This window comes from Pholis gunnellus, assembly GCF_910591455.1.
Source record: "Pholis gunnellus genome assembly, chromosome: 6".
Lineage (NCBI taxonomy): Eukaryota > Metazoa > Chordata > Actinopteri > Perciformes > Pholidae > Pholis > Pholis gunnellus.
This window is the reverse complement of record NC_136532.1, coordinates 24226572-24254400: the sequence shown is the minus strand read 5'-3', so window position 1 is coordinate 24254400 and position 27829 is coordinate 24226572. Positions and strand designations below refer to the sequence as shown.

At 43.6% G+C, this 27829-nt stretch overlaps 1 protein-coding gene across 1 annotated transcript; it reads right to left on the bottom strand.

Moving 5' to 3' along the window:
• Window positions 1–3965: 3965 nt before the first annotated feature.
• LOC306697072 (spermatid perinuclear RNA-binding protein-like) lies at window positions 3966–25368 on the bottom strand (the record flags this gene model as incomplete). Its single annotated transcript, XM_079160814.1, has 16 exons — window positions 3966–4051; window positions 4154–4204; window positions 5008–5131; window positions 5213–5353; window positions 6648–6782; window positions 8326–8475; window positions 9741–9949; window positions 12985–13056; window positions 13148–13241; window positions 14779–14876; window positions 17220–17331; window positions 17416–17511; window positions 19734–19846; window positions 21133–21277; window positions 23368–23533; window positions 25118–25368. 16 exons carry the CDS (start codon window positions 25366–25368, stop codon window positions 3966–3968), a joined length of 2043 nt encoding a protein of 680 aa, XP_079016940.1.
• Between the last annotated feature and the right edge of the window lie 2461 nt (window positions 25369–27829).

Here is a 27829-nt window from a genome sequence, read left to right as displayed (position 1 = left end):
AAATCATGTTTCTCAGTGTAAATACTCGTTTGTGCTCACGGTTTCTGGTGTTTCCGTTTCATGTTATTTCCTCAAGAGGCTTCGGATCTTCTTTTAGAATATTAATTAAAGTTTTTCGGTGTTTTATTGGCATCAAAACCTGAAATCTATGAAAACAAACTTTATAAAAAGTCTCCAAACTATAAAGACTTTTTCTTTTTGTTTTGTTCTGGAGCTTAAACATCATGCAGTGGTTTTCTGAATAAATCTGTGAAACAATATTGCAGACATGTCAGGATAATTATTATTATTATTAATTGGGTTAGATTAAAATTCATGAAGCTCAATTGATCTATTTACTATATTGCGATACATTATAACCATTTTAACCAGGGGTTTCAAACTTTTTTGTCTTAAAAACGAAGAACGGACTGTAGAAAATAAACAGAATTCTCCTGTTAAACATCTGTGACCCATAGGATTTGTCCTGCGACCCCTTGTTGGGCCCCTGCCCCCGGGTTGGGAACCATTGATCCAAACAAAACAGCAGAAGTTAAACAATAAGAGCTCATGTGTTGGATAATCAGTCAAATTGTGTGCAAGATTTGTGATCTTGGTGCTTTTGAACTGGACGTTGTGTAATCATGTTTAAATAGGGATTATATAGCATCAACATACCAATACAGTTTAGTTATAGACAGTCTGTAAAATGTATTTAACTCGTAATATAGATATCTGAGAGAGCTTTAAATACACTACTGTACATTCAGAGATATATTATAAATATCTTTCTTTACCCATCGCTGGATTTGACATATTCAAACATATTTATACATGTTTTTATATATATGTATAATCAAAACTCACACACATCCATATATACAGATAGTAAATATAATATTTACATACATTGGATCACATTGCTGTGAATGTGCTGATGGTCTGTTTGAATTTAACATCTCGAGTCTCTTTGGAGATTTCCCCGAAGGCAGAAGAAGTATTGCTTTGTGTTTTTTATTGACATTTTCTGAGCTAGTGGAGTCCAACAAAGTCTCTTCTTCACTAAAAACCAGAATGTGGACTGGACGGCGTTACCCCGAGGAGGTTCTTTCTCCTCCATGTTGCTCTCAATATTGCTGCTGTGTCTCTTTCCGTGGAGGGAGAAACCCGGGGGATCGAGAGCCGCCGCCGGAGTTTAATTATGAGCGAGAGGGTTTAAACGAGAGGCGGAGGCCGCCAACGGGGTCCAGCCTGTACCAGTCTGGTCTCAGTCTAGTCTGGTCTGGTCTGGTTTGCGGGGTCAGAAAAGGTCCTGAGGGCCCAGGTGGATGATGATGGGCGTGGCGATGGTCTGCGGCTGGTAATAAGCGCTGTCGATGTACAGGCCGCCTACAGAACGGGAGACACCAGCAGCCGGAGGTTAGCAAGAAATAATCAGCTGCACTTCATCTGGATCGTTTGTTTTTGTGATGGATGGATGAGTTTAAACCGCTGAAGAGGTCAGAGGTCAGAGGTCAGAGTACATACTTTGTCGTAGCTGCTCTCAGGAGGACTAAAGTAGCTCCCAGGGTTCTTAGCACTAGGGGGGGAAATCAGTAGATTCAGTGCAGCCGGTCACTTTGATTGTTTCTCTCTAGCACAGGTGGATTCTGGGTGTTTGGTCCAGATCTGTTGTTATTATCTGAAGTTCTAACAATCTGCTGATATTGTGTCAAACAACCTGCTGCAGATTTCATTTAAGAGGTGAATCTGGTTCACTAAAACGTTGCGGCCATCATTCCTATCAATTAGCGGTGAACGCTAAGTTACAGCTTTCTGTTTTCTCTAAACACATCTGTAGATTTCAGGCGTCTCATTTTTATCCGGCGACTGATTTTCCCTCGGCTAAGTCCCGCCCCTTAATCACAGACTGTCCAATCGTAGCGTAGCATCGTGGTTTCAGAAGTTCTTCATGTTCTGGTTTAGTGGATTTAGAGGTTGGAAGGAGATTAACGTTTCTAAAACTAAACGTTTCTACGTTAAAAACCTGTGGTGCTAACATTAGCCCTTCACTAACTAGCGTTAGCATTTATATGCTACCTGTTTTCATCGTGATAAATCATTTAAACATATATTTTAGACCCTTCTGTCTGCTTCTCTCTGAAATCTTTTTAGTTTTTCCACAAAAATTTGATATTTCTTCTTCGCTGTTTGGGGGGAGTTTCCAAATCATTAGCTACAGTATCGTCACTTTGTACGTCTCGGTACATAATAATACCTTTAAAACATGCCGACATCACTAAGACGTTGGTGAGGAAAAGTGTGCTCGTCTATAAATGTGATATTTAAAAACTGTTTACTTGCTTTTGTTTTCTAAATGCTTTATGCTAACCCGTGTTCTCTTCTTTCTTTTGCTCCAGTTTCTTTCAGTACTTCCAGATCTCAGCGATGAACTTGGTGAGAACAATGTTACTATTGTTGTTATTGTTATCATTGACAGAAATAAAGGCAAATAAGTTGTAATAAAACAGAATTCTCCTTTCAGAGTGGACACATGAGGATGGATGATACCGAGTTACGTATCAGGAGTGAAGTTCATTTATGTTCAAATTATACAAATCAAACAAAACAGACGAAGTAACTGCAAATCATATCAGTCACAAAAATATTCATTTATTCAAACAGAATATAACCTACAAACAGGTCGAAATAAAATCTCTCTCTGAAAAGAAAGTGTTCAAATACTCAGCAGCAGTAACTGTAAACATCCAACAAAAGGAGAAAGTTCCTCAGTGCAAACGATTATTGCAAACACATTTCTTTTTAATCTTCACAGAAACTTGAAATATTAGAAAACAGAGAGAAATTAAAATACAAAACAGAGTTCACATCCATGAGGGATAGTTAAAGGAACAATAACCCCGTTTAAAAAGAAGCTTTCTGAAGTCTACATGTTATCAGTTTTTTATCTGCGTATCTGGCGTCACTTAGTTCCCTACAGCAGATGTTTAGTTTATTAAGCTCTCTACGTTTAGTACAGGGTTTAGTTCCCTTTAGTGGTTGTTGAGTTAGTTCCCTACAGCAGATGTTTATTCAGCGCTCTACGTTTAGTAGTCAGGGTTTAGTTCCCTTTAGTGGTTGTTGAGTTAGTTCCCATACAGAAGACGTTTGGTTCCCTACTTCGTAGTTGTTGGTACATAGTGGGCGTTTACTGATTGTTCCCTACAGTGACTGTTTAGTTTCATACCATTGATATTTATTAATAATATATTTAGTTCCCCACAGAAGATGTTTAGCTCTTTGCAGTTTATTTATTTAGTTCCCTGGTTTTCAACATTATGTATTTAGTAGTCTGTGTATGATAGGTAGGTGTTATTTTAGTTCCCAAAACAAATATTTTTAGTTCCTTATGGTGGATATTTTTAATTCCCTACATTGGTTACTTTATTATTGAAGTTTCCTGCAGTGAATATTTAGTCAGCCAGTGTAAGGAACTTTAAGAGAAAGGAACACAAATCAACTGCTAACTGAATAAATGTCCACCGTAAGGAAAAGTTAGGTTTGTTACGGTGGATATTTGGGGACAAGTCGCTCTGGTGAATACTTAGATAATTATTCATGGTGAAGGGAACTTACTTACTTCTTTAACTCCGTACAATCACTGTTTATTTAGTTTGTTTACTTCAGCGTTAGGTTGTTGTTTTCTATGGTGGGTGATTCATTAGTTTCCTATAGCGAATATTCATTTAGTTCCCTTAAGTGATTGCTTTAGTGGTTGTTAATTAGTTCCCTACAGTTTGGAACCTTACCCGTCTTTCACACTCTGCTGAACTCGAATAATGGTTTTGATGATCAAAGAGCTTATTTGTCAAACTCTGTGTTCTGACACACATTTTGTTTCAAACTGGTTGCTAATGACGGAACATCTTTTGGGTGTTTGAAGCTTGTGTCTTGAACATGAAGCGAAGGGGATAAGTGACTTCCTGTGAGGGGGTGAGGTGAGGGTCCTAATAGGGGTATAGGTGGGTGACGGGGTATGTCGTAGGGACTCTGATGACTGGGACAACTACTGAGGGCATTCTGGAGGGAAAACCTGAGGAAGAGCAAAGAAAAAGAAAACAAAGAAAGAAAAACTCACAATGTAGTGATGGAAAAATCAAATGGATGGATTATTGATGAGTGACTGAGAGTTTACCGTAGGGAGGAAGGGCTCCTGCAGGGCTGTAACCGTAAGGAGCACCGAAACCTGGCAGGAGAGAGAGAAAGTAGCATTCAGTCTAATTAAGTGCGTTAACGTAGTCTTTCGTAATCTGACCTGAACATTACAGAAGTTCACAGATATAAAAGGAACTTTTTTGGAAAGTTCCACAAAAAATAATATATTATCTGGCTACTGTTAGCAGCCAGTTAGCTTAGCATAAAGACTGGAAACAGGGGGAGACAGCTAGCGTGTCTCCGTCCAACAACAACATCTATTTAGCAGCGCTTCTAAAGCTGTAGAAATATTCTGGCTCTTCACTTCCCGTAAAATGACGAGTTGTTGTATCGTGAGACTGAGCTGATTTAGTTATAGTTATACAACCAGGTCAGCGTTTTCTTTATGCTAAGCTAACAGGCTGCTAGCTTTGTATTAAGTGGCGTTATTCTTTAATCTATTTCTCCTCCAGAAAACAAATAAGTGTATTTCCCCCAAAAATGTACATTTCCTTTAAACACTTAATTACTGAACTTCACTATTAAACTGTAACTCAACAAATAAGCCTACATTTGTAGTCTTCTGGTTATTTTTCAGATTAATAACTACTAATTATTAATAATAAGTACATAAACCTAAAATACAAACTGTAATTTCACCAGGCAATCAACGCATTGTTCAGTTCAGTCGTTATGTGTTGAATAAACATAATTAAAAGGTTAAAATTGAGTTAATAAATGTTGGAAAAGCCAACGATCCTCTGCTCTTAAGTTCAAACCCTTATGGAATTTGTTTCTCTCCCCTCAGTCTTTTGCTTATAATCATGTTTAAAAAACAAAGAAAGCGTGACTCACCTTGGGGGAGGTATCCGTGCGTGGGGGTGGTGCTGATGTAGGGAGCTCTGGGGATGACGGGGACACGTGGAGGTCTGGCTGTGAGAGCCGGGAGGGTCAACACCGAGGCCACCGGCCGCTTCGGCTACATAAACAAACACACACCGGATTACACATGAGCACCGGAACACGAGGCTGTTTGATTAGAAGCACTTGGTGTACTCACGAGAGGGTTGGGTCTCTTCTTCTTGCTGCTCGTAGACTTGGAGCCGGAGAACAGGCTGTTCAGGGCCGAGAGAGCCGCGCTGGCTTTGGCCACTTTCTTATTGGGACCCGTTCCCCGAAAAAGCTGCTTGTCCACCTCCACCTGTCGCAAGACACAGAGAGGACGTCTTCTGATGAAGTTTGTAAAAAAAGAGGTGAATCTATGCTTCTTTTTTTTGACTTGATGTTTGTGTCTTCAGCTGAAATGATTCGTTGGTGAATTGATTTAAACTAATAATATGAACAGATTTGTTCTGAAGTGACGTCTTCCTTCTGGAAGCAAATGAAGCTGAAAAAGAGTTAATGCTGAAATAGTAAAGAATGAGTATTCCACTGATCTCAGATTGTTTAACATACTATACTACCAAGACTCTTTCCAACATATTTTACCATCACTTTCTATGACATGCTATACGTTATACTTTCTTCACAGTATATCACCATGCTGTTCCAGTCACAGTATAGCATGTTATATGAAGCTTTCCTTCCTCTTCCTGAGCCTTGGATCACACCACACACGTCCTCTCCTCAGCCTCCTCCTTCACCCACACACCTCCTTCAACACTTCACTCCTTCTTCCTTTGACTTTCACACCGTGTTACTCATCAGTGACATTAGACACCGTGTCCTCCACGTCCTCTCTGGGAGCTCTTGCAGGAATTAGACGTCCTCCATTTGAACATCCAGACACAGAAGTTCACGTCGGACTTTTGAACCGTTACTATCTTTTGCTTTTTGGCTCTTTCTCTGCTCACAAAGCTGGTGACCAGCTCGACCTCATGTTAGGAACTGCTGTACACTAACTCCTATTCATGCTTCTCTCGTATCTCTACTTACCTTTCTCTTCACTCCTCTTTCTCCTCTTTCTCCTCTGCAGCTAAAAGCTCAATCAATCCAAAACTTCACTCTCAAACCCCAAAGAAACTCTTTCTCTTGTTCTTTCTACATGTAATACTTAAAGCAGTGCAGCATATTTGATGTTAATTAGCTTGTATGATTTTTACAAATGTTGGGTTATTACCACAGTGTTGAATGCAGTTATTATAAGTAACTTTGGATAAAAGCTTCAGCTTTATAAATGTAATGATTCTATGCCGATGACACTCTTTTCTTGCTTCACAATATTATTTTGTTTCTTCCAAATTAATTTGAACCAGGAAAACAGTTGCTCCACATTTATCAAAATAAAAACCAATAAAATGATATTTGTACAAACTATGTGTAAAGAATCGTTCAGATTGACTTCAAAGGATAAAACAGGTTTGATGTTCAGCTCTTTTTTAAATGTGTGAAGACGTTTTGATATGCAGCGAACATCACCCCCCCCCCCCTCATCAGTTCCTAATACGACCCTCTGAAAGGAAGACAGGAAGTCTGTGCAGTTTGTGTGTTTGTACCTCGATGATGAAGCGTTTGTCGTAGCTGCTGCCGCTCTCTGATATCAGCTCGTATTTGAGGCCGCGGCGCTTCTCGTTGAGCTCCATCACCGGGTTTTTCCCGCCGGCCGTCAGGATCGGACCTGGAGCTCTGGACTGTGGACAGACGGACAGAGTCACGCCTCACATCGGTGACATGAGCCCTGTGACATCACGTGTCCCTCCTACGAGCAGTTCAGCTAAAAAACAGTCTAACTGATATTTACACATTTATTTAAATAGCTTTACCTCCACAACAAGTTGTGAACGCCAACAACCACATATTTCAATTCAAACAGTTCTGATGAAGATATTTCAGCAGTGAATCGTTTTTGAACGTTTCTGGTTATATTAATATAATATTATTATTAACCGTTATGATGTAATAAAAGAACAAAAGTATTAAATCTTCAACATCATTATTTCAGAAGCTCCTTTGTTTTTCATGTTTTATTCTTTCATGTTGTTTTGTGTTGGTTGTTCTTTTAACTAATTATTTTTAATCTTGTTTTTGTTGCACTTTTCACAACAAGGTTACAAAGTGATGTATGAATAAAGTTTATTATTTTAAAAGATGTATATATTTTATATAATATTGTAATATATTCTACATTTGAATTTGTATTATTTTGCACTATTTAATATCTTCCAGTCTTCGATGTTTCTCTTTTTATACATATTTCATGAGCATCGCTGGAGGGAGCCTGAGAGACATTCAGCTTCTCTGTTATTGTTATTAATAAATAACTTGAACCTGAGAGGAGGAAGACAGTCGCCAAAGTTCAGGTCTCTCCAGATTCATACTGTGTGTGTGTGTGTATATATATATATATATATATATATATATATATAGTATATTACACCTTACTGTTTACTCTATACATAACTTTACTGACATGCTGTTTGGACACTAAACTGCACTTCATGCACTGAAAATAAAGTGAATCTGATCAGTAGTTTGTGTCTTCTTGTCATTATTCTGTTCAGCGCTGTCTGTTAAAAATAAAAATACAGATTATTATGATTCTCTCTTGGTCGGTAAAAGTTGGAGCGTCTTATGAAATGAGACTATTTTACTGCCAAAAGCTTGACATATTCAGGGATTCCTGCAGAAATATATTGATCTATAATTTATTTTTCAAGATGTAGAAAGAGATATTACGTTTTACGTGACGTTCAGCTGACGGAGCTCTAAGAACAAGAGCTAGATGAATATTCTAGAGGCCTGAATCAGAAGCAGGTGACTTTAGTTGAGGGTTGTGTTATTTTGACAGAATGACACTAAATAATAAATATATTTTAATTTTCACTGATGTTTTTTACTGACGTGTAGTTGTGCTAAGAGAGGAAGCTCCATCACATGACGGTTGGTGAGACTGTCCGTCTGTTCTCATGTGGACTTGTTAATGATGTGTGTGTGTGTGTGTGTGTGTGTGATTTAAGCAGACATTTGATATGAATACACGCCGACACTAGGAGGACATTTGGTATTAGCAGGAAAGGTCAGTGTCCTGCTAATTCTGACAGTGTAGAAGTGTTTCTATGTGTGTGTGTGTTGTGTGTGTGCGTGTGTGTGTGTGTGTGTGTGTGTGTGTGTGTGTGTGTGTGTGTGTGTGTGTGTGTGTGTGTGTGTGTGTGTGTGTGTGCGTGCTCCTCCCACCTCCTGTGTGTCTGTGGAGGAGGTGATGGAGGTGGAGCTGGAGCTGGTGGACAGCCTGTCGTTCTTTCCCTCTCCGTCTGACTTCTCGTCGGCGCTCAGCGAGTCCACGTCTCCGTCGGCTCCGAGTACGAAGCCCAGAGCCTGCAGCGCCTGAGGGGGGAACGGGAGTCCGTCATTCCATCACCTTCAGTAAATAGTCTGCACCCTAGTCCATCATTCCATCACCTTCAGTAAATAGTCTGCACCCTAGTCCATCATTGCATCACCTTCAGTAAATAGTCTGCTCCCTAGTCCATCATTGCATCACCTTCAGTAAATAGTCTGCTCCCTAGTCCATCATTCCATCACCTTCAGTAAATAGTCGGGTCCGAATGTAGTCATAAAAGTAGCCGGTACACTTCCTCTAATGTCTCTGACGCGTTCACCCGTCATCCATGACTGAGCTCAAACCAGCAGACAGCTGCTGCAGAGAGGCTGCTATGTGACCATCACCACCACAGAGACCGGGTGTACTGGGAGTACTGGGTGTACTGGGAGTACTGGGTGTACTGGTAGTATTCTGTGTACTGGGTGTACCGGGCAGCTCTGACGTGTGAATGTGGAACTGAGTGAATCGATGTGTGTGAACAACAGAACGTGTGAGCTGTCAAACTTAACAAGTGCAAAATAAAATAAAAAGCTTTGTCACAAAGAACAACATGGACTTTTGTTCCGTCATCGATTTGAAAAGAGTTTCTTTGTCTCTTTTCTTTGTTGGAGTTGTTGTTTGTGTTAAACATCCGACACTCTGCAGTAAACCAGACCGAGGAAGAGCTGCTCGAGTTACACTTACTACACGTTCTAGTTCATCACGAACACATTCACTGTCTGGATATCTAGAGGAAGGTGAAGAGGCACAGAAAGAACAAACTAAATACTCAGTTAAACTATATAAATATAAAGTAAACAACACCAGAGTTACATTGAGCGTATATCTCCACGATGTGAATATGATCACAATACTAAACTCAGCACCGTCAGACTGCATCCTGAGAGTATCAGGAGAACATATATTGTGATATTTAGCGATTTATTGCTTTTCTTTGACTGCAAATTAAGCAGTTTTTCAAACGTGAGTTTTTATCACCCGAGATAAAAGTTCATCTCACTTCAATCATTTTATTTGAAATGTTTATCAGTGAAGCAGACGGACCAACACTCCATCTTTGTTTTGACCAACTTCCTGCCGGTCCGTTACCCTCGACCTCCTCATGAAGACACATCCTCCGGCTGTCACCAAACGGTTTCATCTGTATTTGTATTATTAATAGTTCACATAATAAAAGGTCGACACCATATTGCCTCGTAAATATCGCTTCTACGCTGCATCGGCGTGTAAATGACCCTTTCTTCATGAGACGGTGTAAACGGAATACCTTGAGGGCCACCTGGAGCTTGGCGGTCCTCTTGGAGTTCCCGGTGGCCTGGTAGGTGGTCCCCTGGATCTCCACCGACATGGTGAAGACCGGAGCGTGGACCGGGCCGGACTGGGACAGCAGGCGGTACTGCAGGCCCGGGTGGATCTGGTTCAGACGCATCAGAGCGTTCATGGGGTGGTTCGGATCCGTCATCCTCCAGTCCAGGACTGGAAGAGGAGAGAGTTCTCAGTTAACTCACAACAGCACCGGACTATGAAGACCAGGTTCCTCTGGGTCTCTGTGAGGCTTCATCACACTGGTTTATAATCCAGTTATGTGATGTGATCTTTAGAGATCTTAAACTTAACTATAACATGGGCAGCATGAAGATATGATGAAGATCACTTTCAGTGTAGCAGGAGAGACTTCACGTGACGGTCATTCATGTTCTTCATAGCGCTGTGTGTGGAGTGTGTGGAGTGTGTGGAGTGTGTGGAGGCGTTCATGTTCAGGTGTCTTCTAACAGTTTTACATCGAGAGAAAACCAAAAGAGTTGAAACTACTGAACAGCCAAACGTCAGCTGTTCCTTTGGAAGAGACTCGACGTAAACGACAGAGAAGCGTCGGTGAACGAGGACGAGCTCACATCTCAGGCTCCAAGAAAGTTCAACAACTACGAGAAATCACGCCACAAAAAGAGAACTCAAGATATTAAATAGTACAGAAGTTAAAATATGGAGATATAAAATATAAATCCAGAAATGTATTTCATCTGTAATCACAAACAGAATGATGTCGTCAACATGCTGATGAAGACAATGCTGCGATCATTCATATGAATGCTCTCCATATGGACGCCCACAGATGTCCTCTCCTGTATAACAGGTGTCACTGAGAGAACACACACACACACACACACACACACACACACACACACACACACGTCTACACACACTTCTGCACACACACACACGTCTACACACTGTCCTGCAGTCACTGTGAGTATGGACTCTGTGGTTCAGTATGAATATGGATGGAGATGGATGTGATGGACAGGTGCTGGGAGGAAGTGAGGGGGAGGTGTTAATGCACTGTGTGTGTGTGTGTGTGTGTGTGTGTGTGTGTATTAATCCCTCTCTATCTCGGCCTCAAGTCACCTGCTTTAACCTGGAAGCAGATGAGTTTCTGGGGGCCGTCATCGTCCCAGAGAGGACGATTTAATTACTGTGACACCGACAGAGACGGGGGGGAGAGAGGGAGAGAGAGAGAGAGAGAGAGAGAGAGAGAGAGAGAGAGAGAGAGAGAGAGAGAGAAGAGAAAGAAGGAGGGGAGATAGAAATAGGGTGAGGATAGAGAGGGAGTTGAGAGAGAGAGAAATAAGATATGTGGGGGGAGAAAGAGAGAAACAGGGTGAGAGGGGGGAAGAGAGAGAGAGGGAGAGCTCTTTTTCCCCTCCCTCTCCCTCTTTCTTTCTCTAGAGAGAGAGAGGGAGAGAGAGTGTGTTCTGGTGGCACAACATGAAATATGAGTTCATGAGAATGTAGTTGTAAATGTCCGGATGAACACATATCTGTAGTCATGGAGCCTCAGATCATGTGGTGGAATCTCTGCTGCTGTAAACATGGCTGCTGCTGCTGCTGCTGCTGCTGCTGCTGCTGTCACAGCATCATAGAGCGCACGACGTCAGGCCACACGGGACTTCAACCTGCGACTTATCGTACGATATATAGACGTGAGCTCAATCATGTTGACACTATCCACCCGTGCTGTGATGCATGTGTGAGAGTTGTATATCTGAATATAACAATGTGTGCTTCATGTCCTACATTGAGCTGCTCCTGCTGACTGCTGGTAAGCGGCACAAACCAGCAGAACGCTGTCACTTTACGCACTTTAATGTGTATTCAGTATGTAAGTTGTTCTTCTTAAACACGTCTTTGATCTCTTATTTTCATTTGGTAATTACAGCCCGTCTCTGTCAATAGTCTAATCTTATCTTTACACCGTTTCTCCTCTGATATATAAACCCCGAGCTGAGTGAAGCTCTCTGATGAAGACGTGGATGAAGAGCACCATAGACTCCTGATAGCCTCTCAGTGTGTCTTTCAGCCTCATTTCCTCACTATTTAGAACTCTGATAACTTCGCCCCGACGTTCTGCTTGGAGGGGAAACGTTTGACCTCAAGAGGCAGCAGCTCGTGTAAAGAAGTGAAGCTCTGAGCGGCCTCGTGCAGCTGGTCCGGTCTGATCTCAGACTGCTGGATACCGATGTAGCACCGCCCGCTTCCTCTCTGAGGCAGAGATGAAGCTTCTGACAGCAGCTTGAACCTGACGGCTCGTTGTGATCGTCACACAGAGAGAAGTTCAGCCTCACTGACTCGCTTCACTTTCACCTTTTACACAAAGCGGTCAGAGAGCAGCGTGTTTACAGTCAACTGTGGCTCTCACACACACACACACACACACACACACGCACACACACATACACACACACAGACACATAACACAAACACACACACACACACACACACGCTGAACACCGGAGCTTTCTGTCTTGGATCGATATCCACTTATCTTCTGTTAAGAGACGAACGCTTGGTTTCCTCCGGAGGATTCAGCCTCCTGATGTTTGACCGACGCCGGCTCCTAATACGCTGACACACTGTGCTCACCTTTAATATTCTGATCTAAAGACACAGTTTTAAGTCGTATACTGGTGGAAAAAAGGCATCTTAAAAAGTATTAGCACACAAACGGGGACGTGGACTTTGGAGGTTTGCGACAAAGAGAATCATGTCTGATCCTATAACGCCGTGTTTAAAGTGACTACGAGGATCCGTTATCCCTGTGGACTAGAGCTGTAGTGCCTCTGAGCACCAGAGGGTCTGACAGTCTGACCCTCTCAGTCCTGGTTCTGGTCTCTGCTGGAGTCTGAGCTGAAGGAGGTTCTGGTGAACCTGCATGAGTTCATCTGGTTTCACCAGAATCCGACCCGGTGGCTCCGATGACTAGCTTTAAGAATAGCTCTATAGAAACAGACCATCTTCTCTCTGATGGTCTCTTTACTGATGGAGGTCTGATCGAGGATCAGGACTACACTGAGACTGGTTCAGGACCAGGTAAAACCTTATTTGAATATGAAGCCTTCCTTCATCTGTATTCTAGTCCTCTGTGTGTGTCAGTGTCTCAGAGGTGAGAGGATTCAGATCATCAGAGCGAACTGTGATTCTTTGAAACGAGCGAGAGGATCGGTCAAAGTCACCTTTCATCCTCTTGATGAAGTCTCTGTCATCCGAGCCGACGTCCTCCCGATGCCTCTTCTGACAGCAGCCGCCTGCAGAGCGCAAACAAACACGCCGATCACCTCAACACACCGTTAGAAGCATTATCTGTTCAGACAGAAGAGCAGTGAACAGAGCACACACCTTCTAACAGCCTCGGTGAGGGCTTGCTGGAGGGGAGAGGATCCATATTCAAGACCTTGTAAAGCTGTCCGAAGGCGAGGAGGCGTAACGCATGCTGAAAACAAACACACACACACACACACACACACACCAGACAGAATAAGGACACATCACCGTACTGGTAAAGCAACAGAAGTCGGCCCTCCAGAGGAGATATCGTTTATTCTCCGATCAATGCGGTTTAATTATTGGCCGTTTGTGTAAAGCAGCTAATTCTGTTGGGGAGAAAAGTTCATATATTATAGATGATAAAAAAACATTCAAATGAAAAGGAAGGAAAGAAAAATAAATATTCCCAGAGAGCAAAACAAAGGCAGCGAGAGAGAGACAGAGAGAGAGAGAGACAGAGAGAGAGACAGAGAGAGAGACAGAGAGAGAGAGAGAGAGAGAGAGAGAGAGAGAGAGACAGAGAGAGAGACAGAGAGAGAGAGGGGAGGAAACTATGATAATATGAGGATGTCTTTATGTTTCTCAGCGCTGATCTTCCACCTCGGGGAAGACTTTGTTGTTCCATGTGTGGAAGTAGTAATAGTATGCTGGTGTTAGTGTGTGTGTGTGTGTGTGTGTGTGTGTGTGTGTGGGGGGGGGTTCCCACGTTCATTAGGAGGCTCATTAGGCTGCCGGTCGGTCAAGGCCATGCTGCACCGAGGGGGGGGGGGGCTTCTTATCCGAGGTCCTGGTCTCTGTGGATATTTATAGCACTGACGTGAGGCGTTTGAATAACTCCCTCCTTCAAAAGCACTGTAATGTGTCATTTCTCTTTTCCTGGAAGAACCGCTGACTTCGGTGCAGCGTTCGGTGTGTTGAAGTGATGTTTTCAAGGTCTCACGAGTCGCTCGGCTGAGGCTAACAATGGAGCTCGGTTAAGTGAGCGGCTGCTTTTATATCGCAGGGAAACAGGAAGGGAGGCTTTATAATGCTCGGGGGAGGAGGGGGGGAGACTAAAATCTGAACACATCTGTGGCTTTGCAGAGTTTTGAATTCACAAAACTGCAACCTGCAGTTCTGCCGAGTGAAGCCGATGCTTCATGTGTTAAAGCTGCATTCTCTCTAATGTCCACCAGGGGGCGACTCCTCTGGTTGTATAGAAGTCTATGAGAAAATGACTCTACTTCTCTCTTGATTTATTCCCTCAGTAAACATTGTAAACATGAGTTTATGGTCTCAATCTCTAGTTTCAAGTCTTCTTCAATACAGCATGATGTTCATTTAGTAAATGATGGTCCATCTAGAGTCAAACAGACCATAAAGCAGGGGATGCTTTACTGTGATTGACAGGTCTTTACCAGAGACGTATACGGCGTCTCTACGTAATGTGGTCACTTCCTGTTTACTGGTTGCAAAAAACCAAGATGGCGACGGCTGAAATGCCGAACCCACGTCGTACCAAAACAGATACATTCATTTGTTAAATGCCTTGTTGCCTCGACTCATCTCTCCTCACGTCTCTCCTCACGTCTCTCCCCCGCTTCCTCCCGCTCACATCTCCAATTAAGACGCAAGAAGAGGAGGCAAGGAAAGGAATCGAGGATTGTACAAACACGAGGCGTCCTGACAGCAGCAGAAGGGGCTGATGGGTAAAGAGGACCGACCTGCGCGCTGTGCGTGATGGCGTCGGCCTGCCGGGCGCCGAGGTCGGACAGGACGTCGGTGGGTTCCCTCTCACAGGGGTCGTGAACTCCTGGACCTCCTGGACAGAAAAAAAACAAAAAACAGGTTCTGACTCAGACCGGAGACGATCTCCAAACAGGCATCACAGTTTCACTTCTGCTGACGGGGAAACACACACACACACACACAGAGAAATAATTGACCGACTCCCTGCTGAGTGTGCACTCCGAATGCAGCAGTAACTCATCAATGATTCAGAGCATCCAGGGAACGAGCTGCCACTGCGACGCTGAGGAGGGAAACCCTGAACCACGATGAAGAAACCCAATCACGTCAACACAAAAGGAAGAGAAAGACCCGAGTACGAAAGATTTTCACTCAAAAGGAGAAATGTTTACACGATGTAGAAGGTAAATCTTTTTGAAATACTCCACCGCCAACTTTCACTGAAGGACACACGAGTAATAGTTCAATTAAACCATCGTTAACGCTGATGTGGACCCACTGGGACTCTCTCGGGAGCCCTGAGGGAACCTGCCCCGTAATGAATGCACCGTAGACCTCTACAAGACTGAGTGCAGGTGAGACCACACTGCATCTGTGGAGACAGTCCACAGTCCAGGTCATGAATCTGTAGGACGCCAGCTCATCCTAAAACACGTTTATTTAAAGATGCTCCTAAATGTTTCTTAGTATATTTGCCGGCTTACTTTTAAAACAATTCCTGATTTATTTTATTACGAACATCACATTCAGGTTTAATATTTGTTATCAGAGTACCGGACAGTGTAGAGAGAGAGTGGATCAGACGGCAGAGTCTCCTGATGCAAAAGATTCTGTTTTGTCTTCTGTAAAAACAGCCCAGAATGCAACATTCACTGCATTTTCACTTCTTGGACTTTTTCCAGATGTTACCAGAAAAACAATGGAAATGGTTGGAACACCAATAACTAATAACGCTAACAATGTCAAGATATTATGTACACAAGAAGTATGCTGAAGTAAACACATTTAAAGGGGAATTAAATCATAACAGACTACAACGTAATGTAAAAAAACTAAACGTAGAATCTTATCTTCACTTGGAGCCATTGTGACAAAATATTAGCTTTATTTTCAAACGTTGCTCTTATTTTAACTGCAACATAACATCGTACACAACACAACAATCACCATGGAAGAATGGCTACAGTAAGCTAAAAGTGCTAGCTATAACGTTATTATCGTAGCATAAAGTCAGCTGGTTAGATCATTAATACAATTCATCCTCTGGGGAACATGAATGCCACATTTCATGGCAATCCACTGGATAGTTGTTTAGATGATTTCATTAGAATCCTGACATTCTCATCTCACGGGGGCGCTCGAGGAAAAAACTGAGGATCACCAAAGTCAGCATGGTGCATCCTCTGGGGAACATGAATGTCTGAACTTCATGCCAATCCATCCAATAGTCGTTGAGATATTTCAGTCTGGACCAAAGACTCCAGACTTACATTTCCACGCATTTAAATTCAATAACACATTTTTTGGGACCATGCTGCTCTTCAAGTGTCGCTGCCGATTTTAATTTCAGCGTCAAACTTTTTCATTTGATTTCGCTGCTCCCTGAGCGGAGAGCCTGATAACTGGATCCGTTCACTGAGGTCGTCTCTTCCCCGCTGATGGCTCACATATATTAATTTCTGAGAGATTAAAACTGTTGAATGGTGTAATATATGCTGCTGCCTACATTAGGAGATACAATCACATATAAAACCGACTCATTTCAAAATGACTCAATGCTCTGCCACCAGAACAACCATCTCTTTGAATGCTTCTTTTACCTCATGAGCCCTTTGTTAATGGACAATACTGTAAAATGCAGCTTTTTACTGGGGATTAGATCCACCATGTCAATGTCTGGGACTCAAACTGAAACTAAATTCCCTTTTTTAGATGAACGATGAAGTGATGACGTTTTGGAAGGACGTGGATGTGAACTACAACTTGACAGTTTGTTGGTAATTCTAGTTTTACAGAGTAGTTTGAACTACTTATGCTAAGTAGCTTTATTTCAAACTAGAGTCCTCTCTCTGGTTGCTGTAGTTCTTCCAGTGGGGAGTACTTGGTGTCTTCCCTCAACGCTGGAACGTGGATTAACCTCCACCGGGTCCTCCAACTGTGTCTCCTCAGGAGATCCTGGAGTCTAAAAGCAGCCTCTCCTCTGACTCATCCAGAACAAAATCATCTGCTCAAATCTGACTGCTGGTTGGTTTTCCCACGCTAAGCACGTTATACTGATTTGAATTACTTACCAGGAACTTCTGTCTCTTTTTTCTTTCTAGAAGTTCCAAACAATCTAGCCCAATATCTGTTTGTATCCTTCTAGGAACTGCAGCTCACAGAGCTTTGAGGAGGCGGTGTAGGACCGGTCACTGACCTGGCAGCAGGATCCCCGAGGCGATGCACTCCATGACGCGACGCAGGGCCTCTCCTGGACCCAGCGGACGGTTACAGGTGGCGATGGCCTTCTCACAGATCAGCTCCAGAGGCTGCAGAGGATGGACAGACAGGAGAGGACACTCAACACACGAGTCCTGATTCTGGTCCTGGGACACTAAGCTTGCTCCACCTACCCATCCTTTGAGAGGCTGCCACTCCGCCAGTCTGTTGCACACGCCCCTGAAAATCCTCAAGACGATGACGCAAGACTTGAGGTCCGTGACTCTGGCCTGAGGACAGACGGACGGACAGAGAGACAGAACATAGTGACTCTACAGAAACCTGGGTCCACGAGACTTCATGAGATCTGCAAAGAGGCGTCTTCGTGACCCCTGAAATCTCAACATGCAGCTGATACCAGTTACGAGTACCAACAGCAGCCATGTTTGTTATTCACGTTCATCGTGATCATTTTCAGGAGGGACGGGCTGACATGACTCATAGATCTGCTCATAGACTGAAGGTGTAACCGAAAAAAGGCTATAAACCAACCTCCACAACGAGGAGGAGGGATTGTAATTATCTGTAAACTTATATCTCATATTCATGGGACACTTTATTGCCTTTATACAACAAACAAGTCACGTTTTAAAAGCATTTAAATAGAAACAAAGGTTGAATATCGTGTAAACTGTTTGAGTTTGATTGAAAGATTTTGAAGACCTCCTGTTTCTAAAGCATGTAAAAACTAATCGCCCTTCTTTGTTTAATCCCCAAACATGATATCAGGGTTTCTATCACTGAACTATTTGTCACGTGATCGCGTGCGGCGCTCATTTTCTGCCGAGTATGAACTAAGCTCACGTCCTCTTCCCCCTGCACTCAACTGTGAAATGCTGAAAGTAGATTTCCGTGTCGAGCGTCCTGGACATTTATTATAGTTCTGTTAATCCTCAGAGTAGTTAAAATGGTCTTTCTTTTAAAGCCGTGACCGTAATAATAGACGGTTGACCTCATCACATTAAACATACATGGAATAATTCTAAGGAAGAGCTGGAGGAGAAGAAGAGCAACCGAAGATTATGACGTTTAAAATCCAAACTTAATAATGCTGCAGATTGTTGACACTTCAATTTGCAGAGCGACTATTCCCCACATTCAAGTCTGTGATTTAATCCTTTCATTCAGAGCTCAGAGCCGCTGCGGAGGAGAAGAACCACCGCTAATGGTCTCTGCAGTGACTACAAGGAGGAGGTCCTCGGGTCAGATCGGTCCTGTCTGGAAACGACTGCACCGCTTCAACCTCCGGTCCACGCTGCAGACACTCACTCTGATATCACTTGGCATCCAGCTCTCCTCCTCTCCTCCCCCCTCCTCCCCTCCCCTCCTCCCTCCCCCCCGAGGGAAGCTGCTCAGGCTTCACCTGACCTTCACTCATCTGCCTCCTCGGCTGAGGAGCGACTCTCAGTTCGTCTGAAACTCGATTTGGTTCAGAGTGTTATCCTGACCTCCAGAGTTACATCCCGCTCTGCCGTGTTCTTCCTCTACCGGTTAGGCAGCACGTCTGCAGCTTACACGACAACCTTCCATACAAGTGTGGAGACAATTTTAGCAGAATTTCCCCCAAAAGTTCTGCTAAAGAAAAATGTGAATTGATGCAAGTTTTCCATCCACGCTTGTTATGTGAATATTAGGAGCTTAGTGCATTGAAATAAACATGCAGGTGACATTAAACCAGAGTTATGTTTTAATGTGAGGAAGGTTAAAGTCTCCTCATCGCTCCTCACAGATCTGATGTTTTTATGTCTGGTTTACATTGCATTTTGTTGCATTTTGTGTTTTTCTTCGTTGTGCATAAAAGAGGTGGATGGAACACTTAACATACATTAAACCTGTTTATAGCACTGCTATCTGTTTGTTTGTGCACTACATTTAATATTTGATGTTACATTTTAATATGTTTCTGTTGTTTGCACTGTGTTGATAGTTTAATGTTATGCACCACCCACCAGCTCAAACTCCTCATATGAGCAACAAACAGTCCATAAGGTTATGAAAGTATCAAATAATAATAAAAACCAGTCGGAGCGTATTGTGCCCTTAATGCTTCACTCAACTTTAAAAAAATAAAAAATAAAAAATAAAAACTTAAAAAATAAAGAACCACAACATCATAAATAGTAAATTAGACAAAATAAAATACAATAAGAAAACACAAAGACAAACCAATCGAATGACACTTAACGCATTATTAAATTTTTTTTTGTCTAATACAGATTTGGAGGGATTGTAATTGATGACGGTGGTGAACAGTTCAGCTCACTTTATTATATTAGTATTATAATATTCATGAGTGAGCCGATCACTGTGTCTTCATGATGCAGAGATCACGTTCCTCTTCAAAACATTTCATTTGACGTCTCGGCATTAAAGCCCACAGACGTAATAATCAGAGACGGGGAAGAAATATTCTGTCACCAGCAACCAGCAACCAGCAACCAGCCGTCCTCACCTGGAACCATTTGGCGCGTCGGAGCGCTGCCAGCGCCGCCCGGCACTTCTTCCTGTCCAGGACGTCCTCCTCTTCCTCCTCTTCCTCCATGTCCTTGTCCTGACGGCCCTCCTCTGGAGAGACGGGACAGGATGAGACAGTCCAAAACACGCACACACACACACACACACACACACACACACACACACACACACACACACACACACACACACACACACACACACACACACACACACACACACACACACACACACACACACACACACACACACACACACACACACACACACACAGAGGTTAAACCCACTGAACTGACTGAGCTGGGAAAAGAGGAGTTTAGAGTCTGTGATTTCTTTATTTTGTGCGGGAGAGAGGGGGAGTTTCTCTCATGCATAAGGCTTCATGACATTAGACCTGGAGCAGACGTATAGAGGGGGGGGGGGGGGGGGGGGGGGGGGGGGGGTGTTTGGCTCACGATGCAGATCAGTGGCTGGATTAGTGTTGTTATCAATCACGGCTGCAGGACGAAAATGAGAGCATGGCGACACCTCGGGGACCAAAAACCCCAGATTAAAGATTAAAATAACACTTTAGAGGACAGAAGGTGAGAAATTGTGGGACGTTCAAGCAGATGGACAACATGTGTGTGTGTGTGTGTGGGGGGGGGGGGGGGGGGGGGACCACGTTATCTTTATTCTTCAGATATTAAATCTTGATAATTGTGCCATCGCTGTGGAATCAGAGCCATTAGGCTTCAAAGAGGAGATTAAATCACGTACAGTAACGCTGACGCAGAGCGTTTTAAACAGGCTCCACTTCGTAGAGGCCGAGTCTCTCATTTCGGATGTACGCAGAATTTAAATCACAACTCATCCGTCTGCGTGTAATTCACGGTCCGTAACTCACGGTCCGTAACGTGAGCGCAGCAGCGAGGCGCTTGGCAGTCCTCCTCCAAGTTCCCTCCTGATGAGCTCCTCACAACCACACTTCAACACATCACTGCTGTCCCTTTAAAATATATCGGACGTCGGTTTTCTAAAACTAAAATCAACAACTTCCATATTCTGATCTTTGGATATTGGAGGAAGTCAAGAGGACACCTGAGAGAGACGTCTCCTATTTCTGCCCAGTCCAACCAACCCCCCCCCCCGCGGACATCATCCTTCACCGGCCATCTGCTCTTTCCACCACACTTGACCCAGATCCATATCACCCCTCCTGATCTGCTCTCAGCTTTCAGCTCCTCTCCATGTTTTATCTCTCTCTCTGTCTCTCTCTCTCTCTCTCTCTGAGCTCAGGTGTCTCACATCCTCTCAGCCCTCTGCTGTCACACAAAGGTCAAATAAAAAGCATCTTCCCAAACAGGAAGCACCGTACGGGGGGAGGGGGGAGTGAGTACCTTCCTCGGTGGTGCCGTGATCCTCCCTCATGGTTAGGGAGGAGAGGGTGATCTTCAGAGTGAGTCGGGGGTCTTTGGTGCTGCAGACCCGGATGGCCGCCTCGGGGACGCACGACTGCACCTCGTATTTGTCCTCCGTCATCGTCTGCAACACAGGGATGCACCGTTCATTTAAAATAACGAATATATCAGAGAGGAAACACTGACGGACTGTTGGTGGAGAGCAAAGAGCTGCTGTTATAATAAAACACTGAAATAAATAGACTTTATTAGTCCTCGATAAGAAACACACTCATGATAAACCGCTTTCAGACGCTCAATGTAGTTTAACTCGTCGGTCTCACGTGTGAATAAGACACTTTCACACCAAAGGCATGATGGGAATTTTTTACGAGGTCAGACTTGGAACATTTCCAACACTTCCTGCGCAGATGTTTCACAATAAAAGCCTTCCGAGGGTTCAAACTGAATAATCCCTCCATCTGCTGGCGATACTTTAATTTGAAAAATACGCAGGAAGTGTCGGGTTCATCGATAGCGTGTCAACGTTATTATCCATCAAGATTTTCATGAAATCAAACCTGATTTTCTTCGTTCATTTAAAGCATTTATACAAAATAATGATATTTAGCAGCTAAGAGTCTTTGTTGTTTGTCTGTTACACCGATCAGGAAACGGAAACAAACTGTATCCTGTTTTTTCCCAGCATGCCACACTATCTCGTTTTTTATTCGCGTTGCCTTCAGCGGCATCTTTTAAAGTGGATTCTCTGCAGCTGACCCGTCAGCCCTCTCCTCCGCCTGTCAATCACAGTCTGGACCAGGAAATGAGCCTCCACTGGTTTCCTCCCTTCACGATGAAGCGCGGCAGATACAGCCGGTCATTAAACCGAGACGTTCAGGCTCCGTGTACGACGGGAGCGGGGACGACATCTGAAGGGTAAATTATTTGATGGTTCAGGAGCTCTCAGGGTCTCTGGGACGCATCACGTCCAGCTGAAATAAGCAGTCAGAGCTGTAGAGCGAGTGGTCAGAGGCTCATCCTGCAGTCTGAGCTTCACACATCTCAAGGAGACACGACGGATAACGATAAATCAAGTCTAAATCACTTCCTCTTACATCATCTACACTCCAGACCTCCTCCTGTATCTCCTACCGACTTTAAACAATCCTTTGATCTGGTTGCAGAATAATAACTTGTACGTGAGGCGTCATTATTCTGTTCTGCTGTCACACAAACTCCTTTAAGAAGTCATTTTGTATTCATCTTTATGATTTGGGGTGTGTTGAACTATTAATAAGACAACATATTTGGTTTCATGGGAGGTATAATAGAAAGCATCGCTGGTATTTCCTGCGATGGTTTTTAATTACTGAAGTTAATCCGCCGCTGATCGTGCAGGAGATTTGACTGTATAATGAGCGTCACAAGAAGACATAATCCAACGCTGAGTGAGTGAGTTAATAAGGAGCAGACGGAGAAGATTACGCTTTAGACCGTAAAACATACCAGCGCGCCTCAATGTCTGAGTGGGTTAGTGGATCCTTTTGTGACTCTGCTTCATGTTTAATATTTGAATATATTGTTAGTTGTACTTTTACATTCTTAAAAAATGATTTATCATCTTATTCTAGAACCTTTTTGACCTTTTCTACCTTCTACTCATCCAGTTTAGGACAGAACTCCTCATTTCTATGTATTTTAGATTCATATTATATCTTTTTTTTCTACCAATTTTGTCTAAACATTTGTTAGAATTTCAAATAATCTACAGCATGATTTATTTATGCAGTAATGCCTTGTTGTCTTTTGCATATCTGATGGAATTTATCTCGACTTGCATTCATTTCTCAGAGAATGCTGAACGTACAGCGACGTATATCATTCAAATGTGTAGAAATGAGTGTGACGGTATAATCAGAGAGCTTCTCACGGGCTCATTTGTTTCCCGTATCACCTTTCACTGATGGAAACACGCCCACCCATCACAGCTAACGGGTGCGTTCATCTTTTAAAGCTTCTTTTTTACCTTCTGCTGTTTTAATGCATCTAAAGGTAAACACGAGCAGCACGGTGTGAGGAACAAAGACGGGCTTCTGCACCTGTTTGTGACCATATTTAAAGTATAAATAACTCTGAATGTTTTATATATAAAGAACTTCCTGGTTGAGTTTCTACTGAACCTCCGACCACTAAGAGAAGCTCCTCAGAGCTGGAGGCGTGGCCTGAGCGCACCTGGATCTGCAGCGGGAGGTTGGCGCTGACGGTGTAGAGCAGCAGCTTGGTGGGTTTCTCTCTGCACATCAGAACCAGCTCCAGGTCCAGGTCCCCTTTGATCAGCAGGCCTTTGGCCACCAGGCCGACGCGCGTCACCCCGCACAGCGCCGGCGTCCGGTCGGGCCTGAAGGACACGGACACACACACACGGACTGATTGTGTTTCTGAAGATGATTGACCCTCGGAACCACAAGGCAGTCACATTGTTCTCTCTGTGATATAAAGTGCTGCTCCTCTATGAAACAGAGCCATCACGACTAGAATTACAAGAACTAGAACGTGTCTTTAGTGCAGAACAACAGTTATGATGACATAAATTATAAACAGGAGAAAAACAAGTTGAATTTCTGATTCATTTGACAAAAATTGGAAAACAATGGAATCTATATATCCATCATTTTAGTAAGTGTCCACACGTGTTCAAAATGTTGGAAATAAATTGATGCTCTACGTATTTTATGTCTCAGTCGAGTCAGTCGCGGCTTCATAGCTGCGTTGAGGAGCATTTCATGTTTTTACAGGATCTGGTTAAAGCACACGGTTGATTTTAAATGAGACGTTTAGAATCAAATGTTTTTGATGAAATATCACTATTTCAGGCTCGTTTTCAGCTTATTTTTCTGACTGAAGCGCTCGTCACACATGATGCGTGTCTGATGTTGTAACAGCTTCTGGCGAGGATGACGGGCGTAGTTTTGGCGAATGTTTAAAGAAAACATGCTTTCCAATCCCGCCGGCGGGTTTTGGGATTCAGAGGGTTAAAAGGAAGAATTCATGTTCCACGTCTGTCTAGATACGAAGTTCACGTTCCTCACGAACGATGAAAGAGTTACCGGTTCTTCCTGTAATACGCTCGTCTCTCCAGACTCGAGTCAGAAGAATCTTCATCCTGGTTCCCACTGATGGCGACCAAAGGCCAAGAATCGGATGCTGACGTCATGTCCAACATCAAGTGACCATCACGGTGACAACATCGCAGACTGGACCTTCTCCTACACATCGATAACACAGCACGCTTCTGTGTTTCCCCACAGAGACGCTTTGTTAATCCAGAACCTCTGTGTGGATGTTTAGGCGACGGGCCAAACGTTGATAATCTATGACTGTTTGTTGAGCTTGTTTGATCCCCCCCCCCCCCCCCAGGGAGATTTACAGCAGAGCTCCGTTTTCTGAAGGGAAGCGTTCTGGTGCTGTGTTGAGGAAAAGACCAAAGGCTCAGAAAACAAACTGGAACGAGCAATAAATTCACTTCATCTCACTGAGAACACGAGGCAGAGCTGTCATTATCTTGAGATAGACTTTCATCTTTCCGACGGTACTTGAACACATCGTGTGTATCGAACGCTTCCATCAGAAAAAGTAACCAAAACTAAGCTAGAAATTTTGACATTTCATCAAAAACATTTTATTCTAAACGTCTCATTTAAAATCTCCATAAATAAACCGTGTGCTTTAACCAGATTCTGTAATAACATTCAATTGTGAGCTCCTCGATGCAGCTATGAAGCCACGATTGACTGATCTGAGACCAACAGTCATGGTTGTTCTGTTCTCATCGAGGTGCAAGTCTTTATATCGAAGTGAAAAACGAGACCGCAGAGAGAGAAAAGTGCGAGAGGAGCAAAAATCACCCCAGAACGGATTGAGGTTCAGCGGGTTAATCAACGCGGTACAAACATGAAATGAAAACACGTCCAGCGTGACGTACTTGGTCTCAGCAGCGTCTTCCTCCACCTTCTTGTCCCCGGCCTCGTCATCGCTGGCAGAGGTCTTCCCCGAGGACTCGTTGAGGCCGTCCATCCAATCGGAGACCTTCTTGAGGGCTCCCTCCACGGTGGACACCAGCGTCTGGACGGCCTCCAGCTCCTCCGGCGCCGGGTAGATGCCGGCGTGCTTGGCCATGACGTGACGGTCGTCGTTCGCAAATGATCGGAACGACCTCTGGGGAAAAAGAGACATTAACGTCGTTTTTTTAATTAATTTCTTTCATTTCAGGCACGTTTTCACTTCCAGCTGATGCTCATATGAATCACACAGACGCAGCAGGTGGAGGTTCAGATGGAGGCTCAAGGACGTTCGGAGAGGACAGTAAATGGACTTCTGCAGGAATTAAACCCGAGGCCTCTAGGACCTGTGACCTTTGAGACGGTCCGTGTCATCAATCAGCATTAATGGCTTCAATGCTCCCTGTAACACCAGGAACAGTTCATCAGTTTCACTCCTGCTGAAAGGTGTAGAGGGCGTCACCTATGCTGATCATAAAATAATACAATAAAGAGAAACATGTAGGAGAACGTTGCTGCATGAGGCCCAACGTGTTGCCACTTGTTAGAAAAATAATAAGACAATAAGAAACCTCTGAAATAGACTGAAATGATTGTGGTGAAGTTACAGTAACAATACATTCAAACTCAAAGCAACAGTTTCCATGACTCACTACGGCACCAACAGATGAATTAAAGTAAGTCTCCAGAATTACTAATCAAACCATGAATGTGCTCTGTGTGCCCGACATTATTAAACACTTCATTATGTTCCCGTTGAGCTGCGTGTCTGCCAGCTACATACATGAATTGTAAAGTGGATTTTAACAACAATAACACAGTTTGTCCTCGGTCTGACTGCCGAGGACAAACTGTGTTTCAGTGCAACGTGTCCTCAGATAAAGGTTCATATGATAACTTACGAAAACCTACTTGTTCTTTTTAATCTACGCTAGCTGCAGTCCTGATGATACTTCAAACTTAGCGTCAGCTGTTTGTATCTGTGTCTTTCCAGATTCAACATGACAATAACCCCGTGCACAAAGCCCGCACCATAAAGGAATGCTTTTCCCAGTTTGATGTGGAAGAACTTGACTGGTTGTTGCGTAATTTGGCCGTTTGCAATGTTTTGTTTTTTTGCAAACAGAAGTGAGAGGAGAGGGTGGAGCTACAACTGACTGCTGAATCATTTCGTAAGGTGACCAACAACGTTACAATTAACTTTCATGTAGTGAAAACACACTGTGAAAGGGTTAAAGTTGTAAGAAAACGCTGTGGTGGAGACCTGTCAATCACTGTGTAGCCCCCTGGTGGACATTAGAGAGAATGCAGCTTTAAAGCGCTGGCTTTACTGTTCAGACTTTGGGATTATCATAATGCAGCCTCACATTTCAAGCATTTAGCTGATGCTCATTCAGAGCTCATCGCCTGGTGTCCACATACTTTTGGCCGTATAAATAGCGTAAATCCTAATTTCCTCCACATGCTTCACGTCTACGTTTCAAAGCATATCTCACATTATTCAGCTGCTTTTCCTCTGCTGTAGAGCCGCTCTCTCGGCTGGGTTAAAGGTCATCGATTCTGAACTATCGGAGCACCGGTCCGACGGGTAAAAGACGGATTATTATCGTCATCGTCACTCTGTTCAACTGCAGAGAAACTAATCCTACATGTGTTGACGGTGAACTCGCAGGAGGAAGCAGCAGACGGGAATCCAGAGCAAAATAGATTTTCTTTGAACTTTGAACACGTTTTTTTAATTCAACGCCTGGTGCTGTTTTTCCCCCGTCGACTTCCTCGCTCAAGACATTCTGGTGCAGAACGCAGGAGCTTGTTTTTTTTTTGTTTTTGGTGGGGTTTCATCATGACAGCAACACCTGAAGCGACCTGATGTTGCTGCCAATCTCTCCGCATGGCCTAGATACCGCCGCCGCTACTTACCGTTAACATTTATGACGTGTACTGAAGGGACGGAGAGCAAGAGAGAGAAGCAGAAACGGGCTGATGTGCTAAATCAGCTCGAGCATCAAACGATGCTTTCGGTCCAAGGTCAAACTGTCTCTCTCTCAATCATTCCTTCCTTCCTCTCTCTCTCTCTCTTTCCCCCCCCCCCTTCCTCTTCCTCCCCTCTCTCCCGTGTAAGCACACCCTCATTACGGTGAGTTATTTATGATGGCGCTTTAATAATTCATGGCCACGAGTCTCAGGGGAGGGGGGGGAATTGGTTGCTGGAGTTGCGAGGGTCATTCATCACGACCTCGCTAATCTCTTGCCGAACTGCCGGAGGGGGGGGGGGGGGGGGGGGGGGCAGCGTCAACAACCACGACGCAACAGAACGTACAAAGAAACATTACGAGATCTAAATGAAAGATTAAAGACTCCCTCGGCCCCCCGACACTGATCCTGTATCGGGGCCCTTTTCTTATTTGTTACCTACGAGACAGACGTTTGTTTTCAGGCTCTTCGCCGCAAATCACGAGATAATGACATTCATTCATTCATTCATTCATTCATTCATTCCGCTTTAATTAATTCCATTGCGGGGTTTTTGGCGGTGGATGCCATTTACTTAAATCTTGACACAGAAATAATCCCTTTCACATTTTCTTCCCAGTAGGATTGACGTGACACACACACACACACACACACACACACAC